Genomic DNA, 27,881 nt, shown 5'->3' with positions numbered 1-27,881 from the left:
TTTGATTGATAATTTGGGGTTAAAGGGACCAAGGTTAACGTCATTACATTCGTATGAATTTACATATATGAAAGGTCACTACCATGGTTTTAAAACTCTTCTAAAACCAAGATGTATTACTCGAGTTAACTTGGTATCAGAGTTGAATGAGACCAACTCACAAAGTCACTTTTTTGATCGAGATTTAATACCTCACATTCAATTTTTTGATTTATTGAACGAGACGTCTCAAACGTATCGGAAAACTCGTCTAAAACAACTAGGTATCGAGCCTGGACAAGACAAGATGTGAAACTGAGTTTTAAAACCATGGCCACTACTCACTACTCAAAATACTTAAGAGACTACTAGGGAGCATTCTCTCATCCTTAGAAATATAGGGATTCTTTGACAAAAGCCCATGCTTACTAAAAAGCCAATTGCATGATTTACTTCTCTCCAAAAGAACTCAAAGGAGATGAGCTCAAATAAAAGAGAGATATTCTTGATGGTTCTTATGATTCGATCACATCTCACCCATAGATGCAATTAATTGTGTAAGAGTTATTTGAGCTTATAATCAGTCTTTTGAAGTTCTTCAACCTTCCATACTTGTTGAGAGCTTCAAGGATTGCAAACTCTATGGCTATGACACACGTTCCTTTCTCCCAAATTAGTATAATCCATTGCAATTAACTTGGGACCTTTAAGGATTGCACAATGACACCTTCAAACCTCATGCATTCTTAATTTTTAGGGGCCAACTAGTTGCACACCACCCACTATTAATTGCACCGCATCACTTATGAAATTCCCTATGCACCCCATTAGGATGATTGCATTCAAAATAAATAAATAAATATTGGAAATTTTTTTCATTATTCTTCAAATGTGCTCACATAGATTATTATTGGTTCAATAATTTTTTTGTAAGAAATACATTGTTGTGTAACAAGCAAACTTACAATTTACACAAGTAAAGAAGACGAAGTCACGATGTCAATAACGAAATACAATTAGGAGGTTAAAATAAAGGTTATAAAAATAAGATTATTTTAAGGTTGGTGTCCAACCAGTTATTAGTAGTGTGCAAACTAGTCGGTCCGTGATTTTTATTATCCCTATTGGGGGACAACTACAGAAAAGCGATATAATACGAGGTTGAGTGACTGAAAATGAGTTTATTGTTATTACTTGACCAAGTCAACTAGGTTTTATATTTTTGACTTACTATGAGTATGAACTCACTAATTTTTATTATCTAAATAAAATAATATCTATTAATCATCTTATAAAAAATTATAATTATTTAAATTTAAATATTTATTAATGAATAGTTTGAAATAAATATAAATAATTTAAAATTATTTAATAAGGTATATTTATGTTTAAATAACTATAATTTTTTAATTATAAGATCGAGTAATGGATATTCAATCCCAAAATCTTATAATATGAACATCAATTGACATTAAACCACTTCTTTTCAGACCTATACAAAATATATATATATATATATATATATATATATATATATATATATATATATATATATATAATATTTAATTAATTAAATAAGTAACTTAAATTTTTATCTATACATCCACTAACGACAAAAAAAAATAGTTTTTGAACGGTAGAAAACGTTTTTCACGAGCTCTGTGTTGCAGCTTTAAAAAGTCGCTCACAGTGCTCAGACTCCTCAGTGCTTGCCACGTCAAGCGTATTTTTGTAAATTAAGATGGATAGGGTGGGTGAAGCTTAGCTATTACAATTAAGTGTGCCCCTCCATTTTTTGTTCAATATTAGAGATACTCCCATTATTTTCAAATTGATGGCATGCCCCTTGACTTAAGTTTTATTAGAGAGACTATTTTTAATGACATAAAAACCCCTTGATTTTTACTCATAAAATGTGTTAGAACTTCAAGGTAACTATTCACTTCTTGAATTTTTTTTAACTCATTCAACATCGTATTTAATCTTTATCTTCAATGTCTTATAGAAAATTAATTGAAAATTTATATTTTTTTACTTCTCTAAAAATCTTATCTTGTTATAGAGATTTACAAATTGAAGAGAGAGAATCTTTAAAGATGAAGGTAAAAACCTTTATCTTATAAATTTGCCATATTTTGGTCGTTAACATCTACATTAACACTACTTTTAACATATTTAACATTGTCTTCAATGTCTTATAGAAACCTTAACATTTTCTAACCAAAAAATCCATCATTATATATATATTTTTTCCTTCAGAACTTTTGTTTTGTTCTTGACGTTTGACGATTGAAACATATAGAATCTCAAGGTTATGAACAATAGTAAAAAAAAAAAAAAAAACCTTTACCTTGAATTTGAAGCTAACTATTTTTGGGGAGAGAATCAAGAGAAATTCTACTAGAGGAAAGTGAGGGCTTTTAGGTTATTCCATTTAATCTCAAATGGAAGACTTAGGTCAAAGAATCATTTCATCAGTTTCAAAACATTGGAGGGTATATCTAATGTGGACGAAAACCTGGAGGGGTATGTCAAAATCACCCAATATTTTAATTACGGTTCTCCTTATCTCATTTGATTTTATCACCCCCACCAGTGTAACCTAACCCAGTCAAAATATTCAACTATAATTTTTCCTAAAAGCAAAATTTTAGTTAAAATATTGAATCATGATTCAACAAAGAAGAATTAATTTGTCCAACCAAAAACAAAGATTCTCTTCGTTCCTTCCATGGGGAGCTTGTAATTCTCTTCCCATATCAGCTGGTCTTGGTTAGTAGAAAAGTCCAAATTGAAATAGGGGCCGAAATAGGTTACATGGCCCCAAGGAGTAAAGGACAATGTATACATTCATGATCAATATTCAAATCAAAACATCTTAAAGTTTGGTGTGGCCCATGATTTAATTTGATTCTTGATTAAAGAATGTCAATAATTAAGAATCTTATTTGTTGAAAATTAGTAAGAATCATCGTTAGATTTATTAAGAAAATAGGTGCAATCGAAATAAGAAAATGAATCAAAAAATCAATCACAAGATACAATCATACAAAGAAACACAGAGATTTTACATGGTTTCCTCTAGATTGAGGTACGTCCACGGATTACACCTATTACACTATGAAGGAAAACTCGTAATTACATCCTTTCATAAAAAACGAGAAATATATAATACCCAGGAAACCTAACTAGAATTTTATATAATGTTAATGAAATTACGAAAATACTCTTGGGAAATTTTCTTTCGGGAGCTCCGCCCCTGCCCCAGCGAGATCATCATCGAACTCTACCAACATGAAGGGGTGGCTTGATTTATAGTTCCTCCTTGTTGACCTGTACTATCAGGCTCCATAAAATCACATCAACATTTGTTTAGAAAATCTTGATGGAAATGAATTTTAATAAAACTCTCATCTATATAAGAAAGGATTGACACTCTTATGAAAGGCACATCCAACATGTTGGAGGTATCTCTCTCTAGAATCGGATTAGAAACTAAACAAAAATCTCACTTGAGCACTTATCCATGTCCAAACAAGAACTTAAGCACCGAACAATGAGACCAATAAAACATGGAAAAGATAAAATCATTAAGGGATCAAATCTATGGAATAGACATAAGAGTCTGTGACCCATTCGCATCAACTAAGGAGGAGAGCCCTAAATCATTTTTTTTTCTTAAACATTCATTAAAAAGAAGTCATCCATCCTCCTTATACTTATTTCACATGTGTGCATATATGGCAATTTTACTAAAATTTTTAGCTTACATGAATCGCTATAATTGGGATACAAAATATCACCTAAAACATTAAAACCATTTGACCATCAACTATGATCTAAACTTGTCCTTCAAGGGATACCCTTTTGTTTAAGCATCAGACAACCACTTTCAAGTTGAAACCTTCTCATCCTCCATAAAAGAATGGGAGTATAGTGCATTAGACTTAACTACTTATATAAGAAATAAGATGTTGTGAGAGGTCTAGTATTCTTATTGAGCTTGGACTTCAAGAGGTAAGACAGTATCAAAAAGGACCTTTTTCGAATCGTAATGGGCCTTGCCTAAAGGGGGTATATATTGTATTTTCGAGTAGGATTTCTTTATATTTCTTACTCTATGAGATTCCTTGAGACTGAGGACAGAGAGATAGCATTGATAGTGGATTTTTTCCCACTCTCTTTTGTAGACATAGGCAATTTACCAAATTACGTAAATCTATTGTATTTGTTTTTATTTTTATTTTACTTTTACTCTTGTTACGCTTTCACACTAAATTAAATAATTAAAAAAAAAAAAAAACATTTTTTTAAAGAAAATGTCATAAGGAAATAAATCTAGCATAAAGTAAAACAAATATTGACAATACCCAATAAGGATGGTGGCAATAGTTCTTTTGGTTTATAGAATAAAACTTTTCAATAGCCTTGAGAACACATAAATCTATTGGTAAAATTTGTGAGGTCTCAATCACAATGAGAATTTTTTATGAAGGCTCGAATTTTTAGCTTGAAAACAGTTTGATTTCGATGAATCAGTCTTGTGAAGATTCATTGTAGGCTTTGGAGATCCTATTGGAAAATAATATCTATAACGAAATGTCGAGCTCTATTATAACGACTTCTTCTTGCCTTAAGAATAAATTCATTGATGAAAATATATCTATAAACGTTGAGCTATCATGGAATGTCATACGGAGTGACCTCAAGATTGCACCTCATGTCGCACAGCACCTCATATCGCACATCCAGACGTGAAAGTGTGTAGGAACCATACATGCTTGTTGAATTGTATCTCAGTGAAAAGCACCTATGGTTCCTACACACTTTCATGTCAGGATGTGCGATATGAGGTACAATCTTGAGGTCAATTCAGCATTATTCTTGAAGAATATATATTTGAGATATCAATTCAGATTTTCTATGTCAAGTGAACTATGCTTATAACCACAACGTTAACAACCACTCCTTGGAAAACAGATAGTTTGCAACTGATTACCAATCTAGCAGCTCAAGGTCAAGATTTAAAAAATAAATTAATAAATAAAAATAAAAACGTTAGTGTATTTTGATAAAAATGTTGATCATGAAAATAAGCCTGTTTGAATCCCATTTTTCGGGGAAAAAATGGCCTTTTTGTTGAAAAATGATTAGTTTTTATCACAAACTAGCCTGCTCAAACAGATCCCCTTAACCTTGGCAAAATAATGAAGACAAATAGTCCACTAAACGATCATAAGTAAATTCTCACTCCCCTCAAAAACAGTTTAAATTTAAAATTGGTGTATTTCAAATTCAAAAGCTATCGGCCCATCGCAGAGCATCGCTTGATGTTGTATCACTTCGACTAACCAAACAATCCGAAGCTTGGGTTCACCCCTCGATAAGCTACAAACCAAAGTACACCAAATAACAAGACCATAACAATTCAAACCAACTTACAATTCAAACACCAAATACATATGTAGAGTCTCCTCATAGATGTTTCTCCCATTTAACTTATTTGGTAGGACCAAGCCAAACTCCTTTATTTGCGAAAGAGACTCATTTGTGAGGATAAGTAGATCAGAGGTATTGGCTTGCAAGTTGACCTTCCTTGACAATATAATTCTGTGGGGGGAAGTCTTCTCCCTTAAAGTACTTCTCCAACATGTCCTTAACTCCAGCCGCATAACGCAACTGCACCATTTTCAATCAATTTTGAGTTAAAAGTGCTAAATGAAAAAGAAAATAAGAACCAATAGTCTTAAACAAAGACAGAATTAAGCAGCTAATTCAAGATATTGCCTACCTGACCATCGATGGTGGTGCCAGAGGTATGTGGTGTCATGGCATGGTTTGGCATGTAGCGCCACGGATGATCCTTTGGAGCAGGTTGTGGATTCCACACATCCCCACTATAACCTAAACATTAGAAGAACAAACGAAGAGCATTTAATAATTTGGTATTAATTCGTAAACTTGGCTACCCAAAATGATCGCGAATTGTTTTAAATTACCCGCAATGTGTCCACTAGCACAAGCATCGGCAACTGCTTTAGTATCCATAATTGCCCCTCGAGCATTATTCACAATTAGAACTCCCTTCTTCAGCTTTGCAATCCTATCTTTGTCGAACATCCCTCTGATACATAATACATCAATAATCAGTATCCGTTCAACTTGAAATATGTGAAAATTTTAAAGTCAAAGCTCGGGTAGCCAAAGAAATTTCGTACTTAGTTTTCTCTGTCAGGGGCATGTTAATAACTATTACATCGCACTTGGGAAGCATGACATCAAGATCCTCCTCGAACTTCGCCCCTATTTGGTTCTCCAACTCGGAATCCATCTTTAGTCGATCATGATATAAAAGATTGCAATTGAAGGGCTTCAATCGTTGGAGCAAAAGCTTGCCGATCCGTCCAGCACCAACTGTCCCGACCGTCTTCCCCTCAAGATCATAAGCTCGATAAGAAATTGCCGAAACATTCCACTCCCCATTGATTACCTGTTTGTAACCAGGCACGAAATTTCGGACAAGAATTAGAATTCTCATGAGCTCGTCTTCTGCCACTGAGACCACATTGCTTCCAGTGACCTCTGCGACTGTTAATCCCGCAGCTGCAGCAGCTTTTAGATCGATATGATCGGACCCAATTCCAGCAGTGAGAAGAAGTTTCAGATTCTTGGCCTTCTTGATCCTTTCGGCTGTAACGTAAGCTGGGTGGAACGGTGTCGTTATCAACACATGGAGATCCGGAATATGTTTCTCGAGTTCTACAATTCGAAATACACAACCCCACGAAGATCAGTATTAGTTACAATTTCAAAAATCAACTAATTTGTTCTATATCAATTGCAATTCTGTAAAGGGTAAATTCCCAAATAATTACAAAAGCTTTTGGTATTTCCGAAATGTTACAAATATTGACAAAGTCATCACGTAATGTTGACAACACATGTAACACTTTACGTTATTTTTGAAAACTTCAGTAACTATTTGGGAATTTGGCCTTCTATAAATTTCTCATATTTCAAATTTATCGAACCATGATTGTATAGAAACATTATTCACAATTAAAATATATATATACTGACCACAATGTGGGCCTTCTTTGTCATCAGTGACAATGTACTGATGGCCCTTCGATTCGAGCCACTCTTTAATGCCCAAGGCATTCTCTGCACAACCGACGAATTTGGGATTCAACGTTGCGTACTCGTTGGCCTTATAGAACACCCCCACAATCTTATTGCTTCCCGAAGAAGCCTACATTACGAGCGAGAAATAAAATCAGAAACACATAGAGATCAAGTACAAATCTACATTGATGAAGATAAATAAATTTAACATACATGAATGTGTCTTGTTTCCAGAGATGGAGATAGAGATGAAATTCTTCCATCAAATTCTGGGATCGATTGGCCTCAAAGTCCAATTGAGACATTAAGGTCGAGTTTGAAATTCACTCGCCATGCCAAGTTTTAAATTATGCCAAAAACCAATTTTCCTTTTAATATTTTGAAGACCATTTGAAGATTTCCAATGTCATCAAAACTGAACATTTGGTCTTTGATTTTGGAAATAAAAATAGAGATATAACTTACAAGAACTTAATCAAATCGATACAATTACAAAACCGATCGAACTAACAATAGATATAAAATTAGAAAATTAATTAAGAAAAATTAACATACATGAAGATGTCTCGTTAGAAGCGATGGAGATGAAATTCTGGAAGAAATGGTCTGAATTCCTAACTCGGCAACTGCCTTCTTCATTGCCATTTCTTTTGTTCTAATTCTTGGATTTGTAGTTAAATTATGGAGTTTGAGTTGAAAACAACCTAATGATGTTCCTTATTTATACACGATTCCTTTAATTTTTTGTTGTTCTTGGATTCCTCCAAAGTCTTTCTCAATATTTTTTTTTATGTACGTTTTTACCCTTTGATTTGACGCACCACTCCACGAAGCCGACATTGGGATAAGATTACGATTATCCACCAATTAAAAAAAAAAAAAAAAAGACATATTTCTCGTGATTTTGTAAGATATTTCACTTTAATGACACTTTACGTCGTGTCACATAATTAAGCACCATTAAAAGCTAAACACTTTCTCATAATTTTTTAATGGGAACTCTACTTGCACCCACCATTTATGCACCCACTTACACATTGCACGTTTTTAAAATCTCTCTCTTCTTCTTCTTTGTACCTATAAAGATTTTAATGAAATTTCGTGATACTAGAAGTAATACTATTAAAACTTACAAATTAAGCTATATACATTTTCATGTAAACATCAGCTCCTAATCTAAAGTTATTAAAAAATCTTGATAATCCAAGCAAACGAAGTTTCGTTTGGTGGGTAAAATATCGAATTCTATAATAGAAATTATGTAGGTTTTTATTGAATTAATTCATAAGATTTTTATGTAAGATCTTATTGATTCATTTTAGGTAGATTTGATTAAATCTTATCGAGTCATAATGATTTATTTTTTTATAACTTCTAATTAAATATCAAATTAAATCCTTTTTTTTTTAAGCGAGTGGTGTGGAGAATTTTTTGCTAGGGTCAATATAATCGTTTTATTTTCTCTTTTCTAATTAAACGCCCCTTTAATAAAATGTTTCTTGGGAAAATTTCTTAGACGTATTATTAAAGAATGTTTGTATTAACACACCAACGTTTACTTCTAATGCATCTACAAACAACAATTCAATTTCATAATGATTAGTATGTCGCAAGTAAAATTTGGTGTGTCAATAGGATCCCTTTTATTAAATTATCTAAAAAATCTTATCATATTCATTTAGAATTGTGCTGGAGTAACCTCAAGTTGGTATTTCATATCACACTTCTTGACGTGAAAGTGTATGTGAACCATAGATGCTTTTCATCGAGATTGAAAAGCATCTATGATTGACATGCACTTTCACCTCAAAAAGTGAGATATGAGATTCCAACCTGAGGTCGCTTTAGCATTGTCATTCGTTTAATGACTTGTCCTTACCAATAAATTAAAAAAAACTAATGCTAGGGTGACATTGGATTTTTTGTAATTCGCACATTTCTGACGTGGATGTGCACACATAACCGTATATACTTTTACTTGTATATGGAGGAAACAATCTATGGGTATGTGCGCATCCTATGTTAGAAATGTGAGAATCGCAATAAATCCCACTGTCACCCTAGTAGGACTTAAAAAACAAAAAAAAAAGTCCTTATTTAGAGAAAAATTTAATTTTGAATTATTGCGAACAACATAGATGTGACATGGCCGCTAAACTAATTTGAAACATCTCTCATTTGTAGGATGATGAGATTGGGGACGAAAACAAAAAATGGAAAGAGAGAAAGGTCAATTTTGCTGCAATTGCCCTCATCCTTTACTTACAAGTGGTATGCCCAATCCAAATGTTCGAGTCTACAAAATCAAATTCAACTTTGCTAGAAATGTCAAGAAGAGAGTTGATTTCAACTTTTGGGGATGTGAGTAATCATAAGAGAATTAGCATTAGAACTTTCTAACTCTGATAAGAAATATCATTTTTCTAAGATTTTGATAAAAATAAAAAAATTCTGTCAAGATGATAAAAAAATTTACTTTTATAGAAAATATTTTCCCAAAAATGCTTACTTAATTGCCTACAAATCACATTTTCCTTAAATAAAAAAGTAAATCTCTCATCGATTTTCTCACATAATCATATAGACCCCAGTGACTAAAAGTAACAAAGGAAAATAATGTTGAGTTTAGTCTTGTGGGTGTAAGAGTTAAATAATTCAATGTACATGTTTTACTGTATCATACCCCAAGGTTATAATTGTCATTTGCTTGTTTTCGGTGGTCAGTATCTCCATCCTTATCGCTTTTAGGTAAGTCAATTTTGTGGGTAAGTCTTGCCTCCCCTGCCCCAACCATGGCAGGTCACCGAGATAGGGTTGGTGGTAGGTCAGGTCAATGCCATCTCTAAAAGAAAAGCAAATGACAATTCTACCCTTGGGGTATGATACAGTAAAACAGGTACACAATGATTGAATCCTTTAAATATTTATTTAATTGATCATGTATATACTTTTGATTACAATACATTTTTATAAAGATTCTATGACTTAACCAACATTTGGAAGAGTAATTGAAAATTAAATCTCACCATGTCTCTACATGCCAAGGTACCTACTCTTTTGTGCCAAATTGTATTTAATTATACTAAAAGAGGTTAAAAGGGCAATAATACATGGATACATGCACCAATAAGACCAGCCGCCACATAAAAACAATAAATTATACTCGGATAAGGGAGCAGGGACAAGAAAAAAGGAGGCCATTATATGCATTATTAGCTTTGACAGGTTCATGTTTTTTTTTTTGAAATTCATTAAAGTGATCATCACCAAAAAATACAAAGTCTATCAAAATTGACTCCTGTTTGAAATGTGTTTTTGATGCATTTTAATGTTGAGAAATACATTTTGAACTAAAAAGCAATTATTATTTCTCATTTTATAGGAAGTCGAAATTGACTTGAACCATTTCTTCTCTCTGATATTTGCAGGAATCAGATAAAACTTGAACATTGTATAATTTTCAAGCGATGATGTTGTTAGTTATATATTTAATATAATTAATCGTGTAATATTTTCTTAAGAGTTTTCTATTTTTTTTTATTTCTTATTTGGGAAGATTTACATATTTTGATAACTCTTGGTTTATAAATAGAGATTTATAAAATTGTAAAACTTAAGAGAAAATAATGATTGTTCTTGATCTAATTGATGGATGTTGGCGCACGGCCGATCCAAGTAAACCCTTGTGTTTTGTACGATTATGTTATCTTTGTTGGTTTGCATTTTTATAGAGATCTAAATTAAGATAATATTTTTTCACATCTGTGATCAAACAAAAATCATGCAGCCTTGGCTGAGGCCCAATCGGCTATAGACTTATACTATTTATTAATTGACCCATTTGAACCCCGACCGACCCATTGACAGTCCTAATTGTCGATGGATCGACTTGCCTAAAGCTTGATTCTGCCCAACGTGATATGGATCAGACTTGCACTATTTATTAATTGACCCGATCTGGCATATTTTAACCCGGCAGCCCATTGACAGTCCTAATTGTTGATGGGTCCACTTGCCCAAAGCATGATCCTGATTCCTGCCCAACCTGAAATGGATCAGTTGGGCAATACAATTAGATTAGAGATATTTTCGGATTGGGCCAGTTGTGATGGGCCCAAGTATGCCCAAATGTAAGGGCTTTTTTGTTCTTTGGATCATATTTTAGTATTAGCCCATCCCAACTACTCAAAGTATACTTTCTTAAAACATTCTAGAAACAAATAATATTCAACTTTGGTAGGGCTCTGTATTATCAAAGTGTACCATACCCATCCTTAAGTGATGATTACAAAGAAAATATATTTTGGGAAAAACGAATTTCTTGAAAAAATGATGATAGGAAAATGAATTTCAATGTTTGATCGCACATTAAAAAAAAAAATGTCAAAATGATAATTGATTTCTAATATTGGGGATGACAGTCATCGCGAGGGAATAAAATTAGGACTGTTCAGCCCTGCTAAGAAAATCGTTTTCCTAGGATTTTCAATGATTTTTTTTTCTATCAAGATAATAAAATCATTATCTTATCGGAAATAATTTTCCCTAAACTTGCATATTCAATCACTTCCAAATCAAATTTTCCTAAAAAATCATTTTCCCACATTATGATATCAATACATGCACATAAGACCAGCCGCCACTTGAAAATAAGCAATTGTATCTGGATAAGGGACCATCCATCATCTGCATTATTAGCTTTGACAAGTGCAAGATTTGTGAAGTTTCATTAAAGGGGCAACGAAAAAAGGAAAGTCTATCAAAATTGATTCCAGTTTGAAACGTGTTTTTCTTGCATTTTAATATTGAAAAATGCTTTTCGACCTCAAAATCATTGTTTTTCATTTAATGGGTAGTAAAAATTGACTTGTTTGACTTGAACCACTTATTCATTATGATATTTGCAGGAATCTGACAAAACTTAATTAAAAGTTATGCAATTTTCACGTGACGATTGATATCCTTATTTATTTAGTTAATAAGTAAAACATCTCGTTCAATGCTTCTAAGATATTGAGTCAATGTCTAAAGAGAATTTTTTTTTAAAATTAATTATCAATATGTTAAAATTTTTTTTTTTTTTTTCGAAAAGTACAATCTCAACAAATGATAATGGGATGAGAGTCATGAGAAGGATGGATATTATTGGAAAGTGAATTTGATGGACAGTATTAACAGACCTAATCCAATTTGATATATATATATTATTAATATATTTTTCAAAATTATTGTTCTAAATTATTATTAGATCTAAACATGATTGATCCAGAGTTATCACATCGGAACAAGTCGGTTTTCAGAGTTGATCTCATCCATTGACAGCCCTATTAAAATGGGCCCAATGATTCCACCCCATCTAGCAATGGGCCCACTGACTTCAGACCATAAACGATGTGATGGACACCTTATCTATGATTCCTCTCTTAGTACAGAGGTAATTCATCCACTACGAATTGTTAATGGGCCGAACTTTATGTAGGCCCGAAATAGATGAGGTTTGGATAATTAACCCAAATCAGTCTAGATATCAGGTCAGGTTAGACTGAATCGTCGTGTTTAGGACTAGGCCAGGCCGGGCCTGATATAGACATTTCATTGGTTGGCCTTGGCCTGGCCCATTGTCCACTGGCAACCTTCTTGATTTTTTTATTTTTTAATTATTTATTAATTTGTTTAATTTTCACCCTTTTTCACCTTGAAAGTTCCTATTACCTGAAAATTTGATATTGTAGATCACCATAATGCAGATCATCATCACTTTCCACGGCCCAATATCTCCTATCGATCATCTTGTATGATCATCATTGCATCTTGCCATTTTTTTTTTTTTTGGATCCATGGTCTTGATATCATTGCGATCTGTATTAACATAAATTCATCGAGATCTACACACTAATCACAACCTCAAAAAACAATTTTGAGTCCCACATTGCATCACAAGTGTGGGGGATGTCAATGGGTCGGACTGGAGTTAGTGGTTTATGATGAATGATTTAATTGGGAAATCTCTTGCGAATTCTTTTTTTGTGATTGGTTGATCTTTGCAATAAAAAATTTCATTGTGATTTTTGCAAATGATTTGTTGTACTATTTTTGTTGCAAATAATTTACTGAAATTTCTGAAGAATTCAGGTGATCCATTGCAAATCATTTGCTTCGTGTAACCAAGAACATGTAAAATTGCCTTTTGAAAATTATTTGCATTTGCATATGATTTAAAACATACCAAGCCGGGCCATAGTGAAAAAAACCGTGATTAAACCATGATTTTAATAATTGCTGATTAAATCAAGTTTTTTTTTTTCAAAAAACTTGCCATTTTTTTTAAATCGAAGATTTTTCAAAAAAAAAAAAAAAAAAACACACACACACACACACCCTAATTTATTTATTTTTAAAGTAGAAGAGACAAAAGGGGGAAGATCTGAAATTGTTTTTGAGCGATGTGATTTTTTTTCTTCTCTTTAGTGCTGACGTAGCTGCATCTTACGTGGCAGAACATTTTCATACGAAAGCGAGATTCACCCCTCCATGTCAAGGAGTCAAGTGAGTATGCCACGTGGGGTAATCATATCATCGCAACTCTTATTATTATTAATTTTTTGAACGTCGGGGCTTAATTGGCTTATTCATACCTGTCAAGACTAAGACTAGCATATAACACAGTCACATGCATCGACCCACTCGACACATGTAACATTAATTCAAGAGGTGGTACCCAGTTTCAAACTTACAACCAAGTGGAGCACACTCTTGTTGCTTTGCCTTACCGCTAAGCCACACCCCTGGTAGGTCCTGCCCAATTATTCCCGAACCCCAACTTTGCCATTATGATTTGAACCTATGCAGTGGAATCAACACTCTTTAAACCTCACCAACTTTAGCTAAATTGACAACTTCCAAAAGCAGGACATATGCTGAAATTCCATCACAACTTCTTGCTCACTTAACTAGGCACCAACTTCTCCTTTTGTGCTCATGGATATCCTCCAATTTGGCAAGAAATGTCACCTTCACAATGTATAATTTTTGTTCTTAATCATATTTTCAGGTTATGGCATTTCAAGAATATCAAACATTGTACCGATAATAGTAAATGAAGAAGAATGAAAAAGGGTAGAACAATAACAAAAGAGTCATGATAATATGATGCCCCCCTTGACACACCCCGCGATGCCCCCATCATAGAATCGTAGATCAGTTGTCTTAGGATACATAAGAAAATATTTATGATTATGTGTATCCCAAAGAAAATGATTTAATGATTCTGTAATGGGGGGAGTAGGGGGGCATGTGTTAGATGGGGGCGTTTGAAAATGATTGCACGTAATGAAAAGATGTAGAATTAGAGATAAGAGACCATGGAGGCCTTTTATAGAAAATGTTCAGCAATAACAATATAACATTCCCCAAGCCCATAGATGTAGTTGTCTCTTTGGGTTGGCATAACAAGCTTTTCGCAAATTGACTAAGTGGGTTTACCTAACACAACTATGAGCAATTGTGGATGAGAAGCTATTGATCCAAGCTTGCATAGAGTTGTACAATGTGCTTATGATACTAACCAAATCAATATGTTGAAAATATCTAGGTGTCCATGGTTTCAAAAATTAAGTTCATATTTCTTTGGAGTTGTAACATACCACCAAACTCTGCAGTCAATGTCCACGATGATCAATTTTATGATGAGCTTCACCTTGGTGCTCCCACATTGCCTTTTCTATTAACGCTCTTGGTGCTCACCTTGTGACGGTTTTCACCCTAGTATCCTTTTTGGGTGCCCAACTTGCCTTTTTCCCAAATTGCCCCATTTGAGGTTTGAACTCGAGATGTAGCGTTGGCTCTATTATTGAATGATACAAACCAAACTAATACACTAAAATTACCCAAAGTGTTAATGGTGTGGAAAGTTAAGTCATAACTCTTTTAGGGTCATAATAGTTTAGAATGTTATAATTTGTGTGTGTGTGTGTTTGTGTGTGCATAAAACGATATAAACTAGTTAACTATTGAAGAGCCAAAAAGGATAGAGCAACAATTGGATGCAAAGAAGAAAGTAGAGGTCTCACATAAATCATTGACAATAAAACCCCAAAGCCTACAAAATTAATTGTCCCCAAATGATGGTCTAACAGGATTTTCAAGATTCCCTTACTTAAATCGTCAGATTGCGTTTACTTGACACAATCAAGAACTATTAAGTATGAGAAGCAACTACTTTTTCATTTAAGTGTACAATGTACTTAGGACATTTACACGAATGCTTCTAGGATGGTAGTATGGATTTTATGTGAGAAAAATTAAGGGTTTTGGAATAGAGGTTGAAGATAAGGGCATCTTGGCCACTTTTTGTTACTTTGAGGTCAAGAAGTCATGTCATCGATTGGAAAAGATGGGGATTTCTCAAATTTCACTAAAAGAGGTGTTTGAATTAGGACTAGCAATGATCTGAAACATACCCGATTTCTGTACCTAACCGAACCGATATGAAAAACATGAAAAATCGGATTTGAATTGGAATCTTAGATCCGAAACAATTTCAGATTGGATTCGGATCTATTCAATCCACTCCGAATATTTTTTAATAATTTTATTATTATTCTTAATTTCATATAAATACATATAGATAAAATATTTTAGTCTTTTTGGTTTCTCCCTATATTTGTAATTGGAAAGTAGATTTTTTTTTTAAAAATTTTTAAATTTTAAATATTGATCATTTGAAAATAAGGCATGTGTTCGGATCGATTTCAGATTAATGATGAAATTAAATGGTCCGATTCAGTTCACATATTTATTGATCCGTTTGGATTAGACACATGTTTGAAAAATTCGAATCGGTATTGGAGTGGTACTAAATCGATATCGAACCTATTCGTTGCCAGCCCTAGTTTGTAGGGGTGCCGATTCAAATCGAGAACCAAACCAAACCGATAATTTTGGGATGATTTGGTTCAGTTTGGAACACGTTGCAGTTCGGTTATGAATTACGAAAATGGAGAACCGATCAATTTAATTTAGTTTTTAGATTAAGTTTGTATAGAACCAAACCCTTATGCAATATATATATATATATATATATATATAGGGTCCCGTTCGGCACCCTAAGTTTTACCACACACTTTAACAAACGCGTTTTGTCTTACATGGGTTAGAAGTTTCGGAATGAGCTGATTTTTGGTGAGGATGATCTCTATGGTGAGGAGATCATCCTCACCAAAAATCAGCTCATTCCAAAACTTCTAACCCCATCAAAATTGATTTACAAAAAATGGACGGTCCACAATTTTTCAACGTGTAAACATGGGGCTAAACATTTCAGAATGGGCTGATTTTTGGGGAAGATGATCTTCTAATCATAGAGATCATCCTCACCAAAAATCAGCTCATTCCAAAACTTCTAACCCATGTAGGACAAAAAACGTTTGTTAAAGTGTGTGGTAAAGCTTAGGGTGTTGAACATTTCCCATATATATATATATATATATATATTAATGATCTTTTATAGATAAATTAAAGATTTTTTATGAATAGATTAGTGATTTATATTATCAAAATTTATATTTATTTATTTTATTAAAAATATTACTTACAATTTATAGAATATTGGCAACCTATAGAATTGAAGCAAGCCGATTTTAATTCAATTTGGGTTGGTTCGATTCGAATGAAACTTGGCTTGATTCTGATTCTTATTAAGTGGAATCGACTTATGTCGGTACGAATCCAATTTGATCTCAAACGGAACCAAACCGAACCAAGTTGCATCCCTACAGGTTTGACTATTTGAGTTGCGAAAGACACAACGCCGTTATAATGGCTAAACGTCCGATAACTTTCCCACTCGCGTGACGCATCACATGAGATCCTTGTGCTCTATAGTGGATGAGTGGTTCGCTTCGTGATCTCTCTCTCACCGAACTTCGTTGCCTCCCAAAATCTCCCTTTTTCCTCAATTCAATCTTGAATTTTTCATCCAAATTAGTTCATCTCGCGATGATTTTTTCGTTTAAATTCGACTGAAATTGCTGATTTTCAAGTACCTTTTTGGAAGAATTCGATCTTTAAACAGATCGTGCTCGATTCGTTTTTTTTTCCATTCAAGTCTTGAAAACGAGGTAAAATCTTGAACAAGATTTTAAATTTTAGATGTAGTTCGTCTTCTATGGCTATCAGGGGCGTTGATTTCAAGTGGTAAGTTACTTGAATCTTTTATTAAAATGTGGATTCTTTGTCTAATTTCTATCCAGAAAGAAGTTTTTGTTGAAATATTGTTCAAAATAAATCTCATTTTGTTCTTTATCAGCAGGTATGATGGCTTCTTCCTCTCAATGCTCGCGATGAGTGTGTATCCTTCTTATTGTTCTTGGAAATTTAAGTTTTTCACGATTCTTGTGATATGAAAAGGGCATGAAATCTCATAGTCAATTTATTTATTTTTTTTAACGATTTTCTGTCAATTTGTTATTTTTTTAATCGAAATCCCTTTTTGCCCTTAAAGAAAACATAGTGGCAAGCCTCCAAAGGCTTAATTGTTTGAATTCTTTGACAAAATTTATGATTAGAATCATCATTTCGATCAATTGGAAGCGATACCATCTTTGTACGTACCCTTTGCATATATGGATTGTGGTGAGTTTTATATTCTGGTTTGCTGATTTGGGTCTACAGAGGATGGACTCAGTGTGGCTCACTATATTTATTTCTCTTCTTTGGTCTTAGGTTGACTATACAACTGTATTTGTTTTTCGGCTGTTGATGTTTGTAGACAATGGTCTCTCTGCAGGAATGGGTTTGTGAGTACTCTCATCTTTTTTTATATATAAAGGGCTTTTGAATTTTCATCTTCATTATTATGTTGTGTTAAGAACCTAAACCAATACACCAAAAGGCCTAGACCTGTGGAAATGCATCAAATTTAAGTCATTATCCACTTAGGCATGTAACAAACCACCACTCTCCGCAGCCGACCTCTGTTGTGGCTTTCACTCTGGGCAGGGTACTTCTCGGGGCTTTTCTCAGGGGTTTTTTTCCCCGTAGCCTGTAGCCCTCCTAGGTAGTCTTTTCTGTGACTTGCAGCTCGAGACATGGTGCTGGCTCTAAGACCAAATGCTAAGAACCTAAACCAATACACCAAAAGGCCTAGAGTTGTGGAAATGCATCAAATTTAAGTCCTTATCCACTTAGGCACATAACATGTTGTAGTAAATATAGCATTATGGTTGTAGACATTGGACTTTGTTGCTTCGACTTATTTATTTTTATTTTTTTGAAAAGTATAATATATTGAAAGAAGGGGAAAAACAAAGTACAAGGAGGCCGAGGAAGCCTCACAAAGGGCAGCAAAATAAAAGAAAACTAAAACATCAATGATTACATAAAGAATTCCATCTAAAAACAAAGTCATCAAAAGTACGAATGTTATTCAAGTTTTGTCAATTAATTCCTTCAAGGATTACAAACTCATTACATTCAAGTCATGGGATATCGAATGCGATTAAAGAACAAGCCTATTATTAATTATTATTTAGGTTACACACTTCATGGTAAACTTTGTAAAGAAGGTATCTCTTGAGTTGATGTTTTGGTTGTCTATGCTCTAAGATGAACAAAGGAGCATATGAATTGTAATACATTTTTGGTGGATCAATTTCATAATAATACCTTTCAACAACCTTCATTGATTTATTCTCTTGGGTTTCATTTAGGTTCTTTACCCTACCATGCTTTTTGGAGTTGTTAGACCAAGGTTTAATTTTGCCATGTATTCAGGTTTTTTCGATTAAAAGTATTGATGGGTTTATTTTTAGGGAAGAGAGCTTACTAAAGGGTTTAGTTCTTCCCCTCCATATAGTCCTAAATGTCTGTTGAGTGGTAGCATAGATGTTCTGATTCTTTTCACACATGTTTCTATCTAAGAAAATATATCCCCCTTTCCCTTTGTTGTTATGATATGATCTATAGATTGGTACTTACATGTAATTAGATTCTTCCCCTTTTATGTTTAAAATTTTCTTTTTATATCTTGAATGCTTTAGGGATCTTGGGTGGCAGCAAAGATATGCTCGCTTTTGTGGAAGAATTGTGGTTCTTTCAATTCTTACTCTGCTGCTTTACCCTTTTTTGTGGGCTTGGACTATAATCGGTACCCTATGGTTTGCAGGTGCTAGGAGTTGTGTAAGTTTTGATTCCTTAATAATTGGGGATAAATTTCAGATTTTTTTTCTTGGATGATAAATTTCAAAAATGTATGCATTATGTTAAAATGCTTGCAGTTACCCGAGGAAGGTCAAAAATATGGTTTCCTTATTTGGTTGCTTTTCAGTTATTGTGGACTTCTTTCCATTGCTTGCATTTCTACTGGAAAGGTTAGTTATGCTTCTTTGTAAGCCAATACATGTGAGAATGAACAGGCAATGATATAATTTAGAAAGTTTTGGACTTGTTACATCAATTGCATATGTATGGTAAAAGTTTGTTGTGCTTCTTTGTACGCAAATCCATGTAAGAATGAAAAGAATAAATCTTGAAGATGCCATTTTTTAAGTTGATATCGTCTATGGGCGTTTATACTACAAGTCTGAGTTCAAATTCTTTCTTCATCTACCAACGACTAAGCCTGTTTGTCTAACATAAGATATGATTTAGAATGTTCTGTATTGTCAATCTAGGATTTTCTATTGCAAAACAAAGAGGAATAATATTCTATCGTGATTGGAACTTATAGATAGGCAAATACCTGAGGGAACTATTTGCGTGCTTGTAAATATCATTCCTTTAAATAATGATTGCTATAAAGGAGTATACAAGTTTACATGGTTGATGGTTTCTTATGTGGCCATGAGCCTATGGTCTAAGTAAACTTAATTTACTTACTAGCCAGCCTAGGGTCCCTTGTGCTGGATGTGATGTTTAAGAAATTAAAGTATACTTAGGTAATTTATACAACTATTACATTTTCATTTCTCATTCCAGCCAGATTTAAGGTTAGTATATGCATTTGGGTCAAACTAAATATCAATTTTATAGCTAGACAAAAATAGTTGGTGATGGATATCAGTGAAAAGATATTGGAAAAGCTAGAAGAACATTGAGACGTTTGCTTGGATGATAATATTGGATAAGATCTTAGCCATGTACTAATTTTTTTGACCTATTTCCTTCTTGTCTCTGAATGTTTTCCCTACTATTATGGACCATCTTTTTAATTAAAATCATAATTTTTCATAGAAAAAAAGTATGTGATATTTGTCACATAAAAGGAAAAAGGGTTACTATATCTATTTTTGATGTATTGGCTCAGTAGTACATTCTTAATTGTGACAACCAGTTGAATCGGGATGCTACAGTTTGTTATTTTTTGTTTGATTTGTGTGCTCTTTGTTTGCCCTGAAATAGCCAAAAAAAAAAAAAAGAAGAAGAAAAGAAAAAAGTGAGTGATTAGCTATATCTAATTTCATCAATTGGCTTGGTAGTAATTCAATCTTATTTGTGATGATTGTTAAATCACGTTTTTTCTGTTTACCTTAAAATATTCACATTTTTTTATATATTCTTATGGCAAGATATTCGTCTCTCTTATCATACTTTTTGAACTTCATTTTGTAGTGGTTGACACGTAGAGAAGCACACTTTCAACGTGCTCAACAAGGGATTCCAATTTCCGAATATGGGGTAAGCATTACCACAAGGCTTGGTTGGACTTTGAAGTGTTTGCATGAAGTCAATGCTGTGTGTAGTTCCACCACTTGAACTTATGCTGGTGATAAAGCATGGTGGAATGTAATTATCTAGAGGAAAATAGCCTTTTAAGGATCATGAACCATTCTGTTTTGTTTAATAATCTAGAAGGAAAGGAAATACTTCTAAATCCTGTACTCGCATGATTCGAGAATCAAGTAAGGAAAGTGACCTTTGAACTTTCTTAAAAGAAACACATTATTAATGGCATATTTCAGAGATATCATCAATTTATATAGAAGAAACTGCTAGTGTGTTTGGTAACCTGGGATAGGACCCTGTTTTTCTATGCTCTATAAATTAAATCATAAGTAAAAACCAGCTACTTTGATTCTGTCAATAATTTATACAGAAATGTGGTGTATACACCAAGAATGTAACTTCATTGAAATCTCTATGGTTTGGAAAAGGGGAAGTATATTATTATCACTGTTGGACACACCTGGGAATTTGGGAACAATAATTATGTTTCATATGCTAAAATATGTATAGTCGATCTTGGCAATTAGATACTTTCCACTTGGACTATGCCTTTTATATAGATTCTCCTTGCTTGGGGAACTATTTTCCCTCCTATTTATATTTTTGCAACATACTAGAAACAATTCATACTTGTTACTTACTAAAGAAGGAGAAAATAAAAAATTGATAGGATATTGTGCTACCTATCTTTATTACTCTCCCTCTCCTTTCAATTGAGTTTTGCTGGTCACGCGTCGAGCTTGCTGTGGAGTAATATTTCAACTTGTAAAGGCCTTCCACAATTAATTCTTGGACTGAACACGATGCCTCTACTTTTCTTATTTTATTGTTTCTTTCCTCAAGATGATATCAGAGTCGAGATTCCCTAGTTTATTTAGGATCCCCTTAATGTTAAAATGTCTGGAGTTCTTCCCCTTTGAACTTGATCCCAGATCCCGTTGAAGGTGTGTTAGCTAAATATGGGATGGTTGATTAGTGGTTTGTAATTATTAGGTTAAGTTGGGTTTTGAACCCAGGTCGTGATATAGACACTCACATACTTTAACCTACACGATGCCTCTACTTTTCTTATTTTATTGTTTCTTTCCTCAAGATGATATCAGAGTCGAGATTCCCTAGTTTATTTAGGATCCCCTTAATGTTAAAATGTCTGGAGTTCTTCCCCTTTGAACTTGATCCCAGATCCCATTGAAGGTGTGTTAGCTAAATATGGGATGGTTGATTAGTGGTTTGTAATTATTAGGTTAAGTTGGGTTTTGAACCCAGGTCGTGATATAGACACTCACATGCTTTAACCTACTTAGCAAGCTGGCACCTTAAAGATGCCTTTATATATATATACCGGGGTGGGGGGGTTGCGTTCAAGGGCCATATACAAAACTAAACATTTTTAAACATACAGGTTAGAAGTTTCAGAATGGGCTGATTTTTTGTAGATTCTGAAACTTCTAACCCATATGTTTGATTTTGTATATGGCCCTTGAACCTGACATATATATATATGGAATTCATTCTCCCTATGTTAAAAACAGGGAGTATTACATAAATTTTTATGATTATTTTATCTCCTGGAAAATCATTTCACTTGCTTATGAGCCACCTGCTCTATGTAATGTCAAGCAAATGGTTGCCAGTTTGCAATTCTATTTGTGACAAGTCTGAAAAACATTTTGGTTATTGCTAATTTTTCACAGAAAGAATCTCTTCCATTTTACTTGTCAATGTTTATGCATTCTAAAGTAGACCACTTATGTTCTCTGTCTTTCCTTCTCATTTCAGGTTTTGGTTGACATGATACGGGTCCCTGATTGGGCATTTGAAGCTGCAGGTCAGGAAATGAGAGGGATGGGCCAGGATACTGCTGCATATCATCCAGGGCTTTACTTATCTGCAACTCAGGTAACTAGTAATTCATATTAACACAGGTATGTGACGTTGGTATTTAGTATTGTTAGCTGTTATTATTATGTGCTTTCACCGGCTTGCTTTAGTCTTATTATTGTAAAGGGTTGTGGCCATTGTCTTTGATAGCCTTGCGGTTAATGACAGATGAAAGTTGTAGGCCTGTGAGTGTTATAACCCTTTTTGTGACATCTGAAGGTCTAATAAAAAAAGCGTGTAGCCCTTCAGATGCCAGAGAATGTCAATTGAGAACTCAGCACTTTTTTGATCATTTAGGGGATGATTTCATGGCTTTGTAACGTGTGTTGGGGGGGGGGGGTGAGATCAAATTTGTGAAACTATGAATTTCACTGCCTCTAGTAGTTTAGAAATAGTGAAGGCTGAGGTTTTAATCTGTAATTCAGGTTGGTTACTTCCACTTCCAATTTCATGTGGCACAGATTGACTGGATGACTCTTTTGATCCTGAAACAGACAGACTGGATTCACTACTATGTCAATTATAGTAATGATAGACTCCACAAGTTTTCCCTCTTTTCTCTTAGCAAAATGTGTTCACATATCAGTCTTAGTTGGAGTTGTCTCCCAAGATTCTCGTTGTTTATTTCAACCAGCACACAGAGTGAAGTTCTTCTTGCTGCTGTGTTGCTCTAATTACTGCCAGATATGATTAAGTTTCAGTTGGTTGTTTTCTCACAGAGAGAAGCAGTGGAGGCACTCATCCAGGAGCTTCCCAAATTCAGACTAAAGGCTGTTCCAACTGATTGCAGTGAATGTCCCATCTGTCTTGAAGAGTTTCATGTGGGGAACGAGGTAAATTCCATCTTTTAATCATCTGTTAAAATGACTTTTGAGTATTCATCATTTCATTTTTTTAATCTCGGATTAGGGGAAACAATGCACAGAGGAGCATTATATGATTAGAAGGTGGGATGTACCATCTGAGACAAACATTTATCTTTCAGGGCTTTTTTGTGTGTAGATCCTCATGAGTTATATTGTATTTCTGCGTTTCCCTTGCATTTTGGTATTTTACAAATATTCCCCTACTTTATCTACATTCTTTGTGGATCGTGTTGGAGATTGTGTGATTAATGTCTATTTTAGCATGGAAAAGAACATGTTTAGCGCTTCACACTTCTACATGTGACAACAGAAGACACTTTAAACCTTTATCTAAACTTTCGTATCTTCTTTTCTCAATCACAAAGGAGAAGATGGAATTGTCTGTTCCCATTTAAGGAAAATGATCCTTATTGTTTCGTGTCTCAAACCAGTCTTTCATCTGCTGAAAGATGTTGATAGCAGAAATATGAAGTTTTGGGCTTTACTTGAGGGGGAGAAATGCAAATTATTTAGTCAAGAACGAAAGATGAGATTTGCTAAGAATCTAGATAATGCAATGGACTGATACAAAATAAATACTAAACATCAAGGAAATACACAATTTTTATTTTTATTTTTAAAATTCAAGTGCTGCAGAACCCTGGGGAATCTGTACAGAAAAATCTTTTTCGTAGTATGGTTTGTTTGCTGTATAAATCCTGGAATATAGATCCTGAAGTGCCGTATAGCCCCTTGGGGATCTGTACAGAAAAATCTTTCTTTTTCGATCAGTAAAAGAGAAATATATTAATTAAAGAGAAAGGGGGAGCCGAGAAGGCCTCCCTCCTCTTCATTGTTAAGACTCTTGAGCTTGCAGTTTCTAACTAGACGTGTGGTGCAGGTTCGTGGCCTCCCTTGTGCTCACAATTTCCATGTTGAATGCATTGACGAGTGGCTTCGGCTAAACGTGAAATGCCCCCGGTGTCGCTGTTCTGTCTTCCCTAACCTTGATCTCAGTGCTCTTTCCAATCTACGAGCCGACTCTGGTCGACCCTCTGCCAGTGTTCTAACAACTACACGCTACATGCAATCCCAGCCCACTGGTCAGAGCTATCTGTTGAGACTGCAAGGTCTGCTCCGTCCAATACGTATGGAGAATGCTTCTCCAAGCAACGATGGTGACATTACCTTGGAAGCCGCTGAGAACGGAGGATCACAAACAGTAAGTCGGGAACCTGGAAACATGGCGGTGTCTGAGCCAACAATGACAGGTCTTGTCATTGGTCAGTCGTCACCTCCACCTCGGTATTAACCAACTCTCTCACTATTAACAAATTTCATTTTGCTTGGGTTCCTGAAGTTTGCCCATCTCATGCAATTGAGTACTTAGTTGTACGTAGTGACCTTTGTTATAATAGAATGATTTACCTTGAACTAAAACCTAGAAGATACTGATTCCTCAGATTGATGCATATATCTAAATACCCCAACACCAACAAGTGACCCGCCCTAAATTTGAACATGTATAGATATCGATTCTTCCTTCGAACTGTTAATCAAATTGTTTAGCCGTATGCCTCTATGTCTATAACAATGTTATGGCCTTAAATTTAGTGTAGTAGTCCCAATCCAGTGATGAGTAAAACTGATCAAATGTAGACATTTTCTCGAATTAACTTTGATCATCAAACACAATGGCAGTTCGAAACTGCTAATAGACAAGCACAACCGGCCATTGTAGACAGCTAAATGAAGTTCGCAATATCATTTCCCCTACAACAGAGCAAGAAAGAATTTATATTATAGGAAGCTTCAGGCACTCTTTTCTATTTTTTCTTCAGCCACATTTTTTTTAGTAATCTTAATGTCTATTTTTTATGAGTGCTGATTTTGTAACTCAAAAACTCACCCCACTGATGTGGCATGTGCAAAGAATTGTAGATTTTTTTGCCTCGGGATACATAATTGCATATGTTCATGGGGATTGAATTGAAGGGAAAATTAAAAAAAAAAATTTTGATTTTTTATTTGTTTATGAAAAAAGTTATAGTTTTTAAAAAATTACAAGAAACGCTTTAAGACGTTGAACTGTCCAACATTGATTGAAATCGCCGGACAGCCACCATTTTATGCCTTCACATATTTTTGAATGCCAAAAATACCTTCAAAATGGTTTTAAAACAATGTTTCGCTTCTCGTCCAGGTCGTCTCGGACAAGTTTCCCGATACGTATGAGAGGTCTCGTTCAAAAATTATAAAAATGAATGTAGGGTTTTAAATCTTATCCGAAAAATTGACTTGTCGGTCCGTCTTACTGTGGACGAGTTTTGAAACCATGCTTCAAATATCTAAACCGGCCAACATTCCAACGTTTCCTTATAAAAATACACTAGTACGACTTTCTTAGTAAGATTTGAAATCTTACTAAGGGTTGTTGGGCCTATATGATTGATTTATAAATTGGCAATCCAACACCACAGACATATATTTCATTGAAAAACTGAGATTATACACACACAAAAATCAGAACAGAAAATCCCTTTTGGACTTGATCTGAAGTATTAAAGATGATCATGGACTTCCTAAATTTAAAATTAAAATACAACAGTGAAAAATAATTATTTTTTGTTGATTTTCTTTATTTCAAAGTTCTTAAAATTATGTCCTCTGCGTCCATGTTGCATTGGATCAGGTTTTTGGATGCTACATGCATGGGTGGTTTAGAAAATTTCTTTACATGGGTACATAAAGTATTTTTATTTTAAAAGAATTTTAAAATCGTTTTTAGTAATATCATAAAAATTAGTATATTTTTTTTATTATAATTTATTAAAATATTAACTCTTTTTTAGTAATGGCCACTAAATTTAATTTAAATATAAAAGTGGAGATAATTATGGCCAATAAACAAAACACTTCCACTACTCCGACTTCTGTCATTATAAAAGTAAGAGTAAAGATTTGTAATTTAAGCTTTTAGAGGAAATCTCATAATGATTGAAGGCTCCTATATCATTGTTTCAATAATTGCTTCTCCTATGTCATTCATTTTTCCTGTATAGTGATAGTGATGATGCTTGTACAAACTCAAACGCTCCTAAGAGAGATGTGACAAGTAAATGTTTCATCTTAGGTGGGCCAATACTTTATGGCATCAATCTTAATAATTGTATACACTTTAAAGAGTTGATGAATTCTTTAAATAATTATCACATTTTCCACTTTATTACTGTTGATGGTGCAAAATGAATACTAAGAGCATTTAAGTCATCTTAATTAATTTATAACAAAGGACTTAGTTCAAGAAGCTGTCCATTGATTTTGTCTATAAATAATAATTTAGAGTAATAAAGGTGGGGAATCCTAATTTACTCTCTTATCTCTTTTCTACTGGAGAGAACCTTCCTTTTGTTGGGGGCTTACCATCCCTTTTTTTAATTTTTGGATAAATATAAATTTTTATTGATAAGAAGAGAGAAAATGAAGTTAGGATGAGTAAAAACTTTGTAGGTGTGTACTTCTGACATTTTATTTCAATTGGGAAATCATTTATGACTTAGAGCCCTCCCTACAAGCGTGTATCTTTCTTATTCCTTTCTCTTTTTTACTTTCTTTAGTCTGATTGATTTTTTGTCATGTTGTTTGGGGGTTATCCTTTTTTTTTTTTTTTTTGTCATTTTCTATTTCCCTAGATATCCTATCTTACCAATGAAGTTAGGATGTTAATGGAAAGTCTCTATAATAAAGCATAAAGTGAATCGAACCTAAGTCAAATTTGACTATATCCATTTTCAAAAAAGATCTAATTTTTTTTTTTATTTGGATCCAAACTCAACTTGGATGTGATGTGATTAGATAAGATTATATTTCAACAATTTTTTTTTTTTCACTTGAATCAAACCCGACGCAACCTAAATTACTTGATTCAGGTTAGGTCGATTTTTTTTTTCTTCTTGTTAATTATTATACTAATTTTTTTACCATGATAACCCTTTCATTTTATAAAAAGTAAAGAACTCATATTGTAGTAAAGTAATAAATAATGATATTTTTAAAAAACGAAAATTGTAATTATCAAAGAAGATATCATTCGGATCCAGGCGGATATAGAGATGAGTAAGTATCTTATCCAAATCCAATTTAGGTCAAGAGACATCAAATCATATTTGATCCATTTTTTCATCCAAACTTATTCAAAAGGTCCAAACCCATTAAGTTCGATTTTTGAATGACCCAGATTTCGGGTCAAGTCCGATCCATTTTATGCCCTAATTCTACGGTAGTCTACAAAAGTCTACGATTCAATTCTATATTTCTATTACTTTTGTT

General features: G+C 33.7%; 2 protein-coding genes across 4 annotated transcripts; one reads left to right on the top strand and one right to left on the bottom strand.

The window, feature by feature from the left end:
* Nucleotides 1–5,245: 5,245 nt before the first annotated feature.
* LOC147401092 (formate dehydrogenase, mitochondrial-like) lies at nt 5,246–7,818 on the bottom strand. The gene is made up of 6 exons (XM_086442233.1): nt 7,660–7,818; nt 7,060–7,231; nt 6,198–6,738; nt 5,979–6,103; nt 5,771–5,883; nt 5,246–5,658 (listed from the first exon to the last, which is right to left on the bottom strand). Exons 1-6 carry the CDS (start codon nt 7,747–7,749, stop codon nt 5,545–5,547), a joined length of 1,155 nt encoding a protein of 384 aa, XP_086298359.1. The 5' UTR covers nt 7,750–7,818; the 3' UTR covers nt 5,246–5,544.
* Nucleotides 7,819–16,838: 9,020 nt separating this feature from the next.
* SIS3 (SUGAR-INSENSITIVE 3) lies at nt 16,839–24,992 on the top strand. 3 transcript variants are annotated; one of them, XM_086442228.1, is made up of 10 exons: nt 16,839–17,298; nt 17,411–17,452; nt 17,670–17,736; nt 17,827–17,900; nt 19,143–19,281; nt 19,380–19,472; nt 20,713–20,778; nt 22,606–22,725; nt 23,427–23,540; nt 24,454–24,992. In XM_086442228.1, the coding sequence occupies exons 1-10, from the start codon at nt 17,270–17,272 to the stop codon at nt 24,862–24,864; spliced, it is 1,155 nt and encodes a 384-aa protein (XP_086298354.1). In that variant the 5' UTR covers nt 16,839–17,269; the 3' UTR covers nt 24,865–24,992. The 3 variants fall into 3 exon arrangements, with proteins under 3 accessions (XP_086298354.1, XP_086298355.1, XP_086298356.1); XM_086442229.1 differs by having other exon boundaries at nt 16,840–17,298; nt 17,414–17,452; XM_086442230.1 differs by having other exon boundaries at nt 16,843–17,222; nt 17,414–17,452.
* Nucleotides 24,993–27,881: the final 2,889 nt, after the last annotated feature.

This window comes from Akebia trifoliata, chromosome 5, assembly GCF_017979445.1.
Source record: "Akebia trifoliata isolate Shusen 1 chromosome 5, ASM1797944v1, whole genome shotgun sequence".
NCBI classification, from domain to species: domain Eukaryota; kingdom Viridiplantae; phylum Streptophyta; class Magnoliopsida; order Ranunculales; family Lardizabalaceae; genus Akebia; species Akebia trifoliata.
The sequence above is the reverse complement of the archived record's forward strand: the minus strand, read 5'-3'. Positions and strand labels throughout refer to the sequence as shown.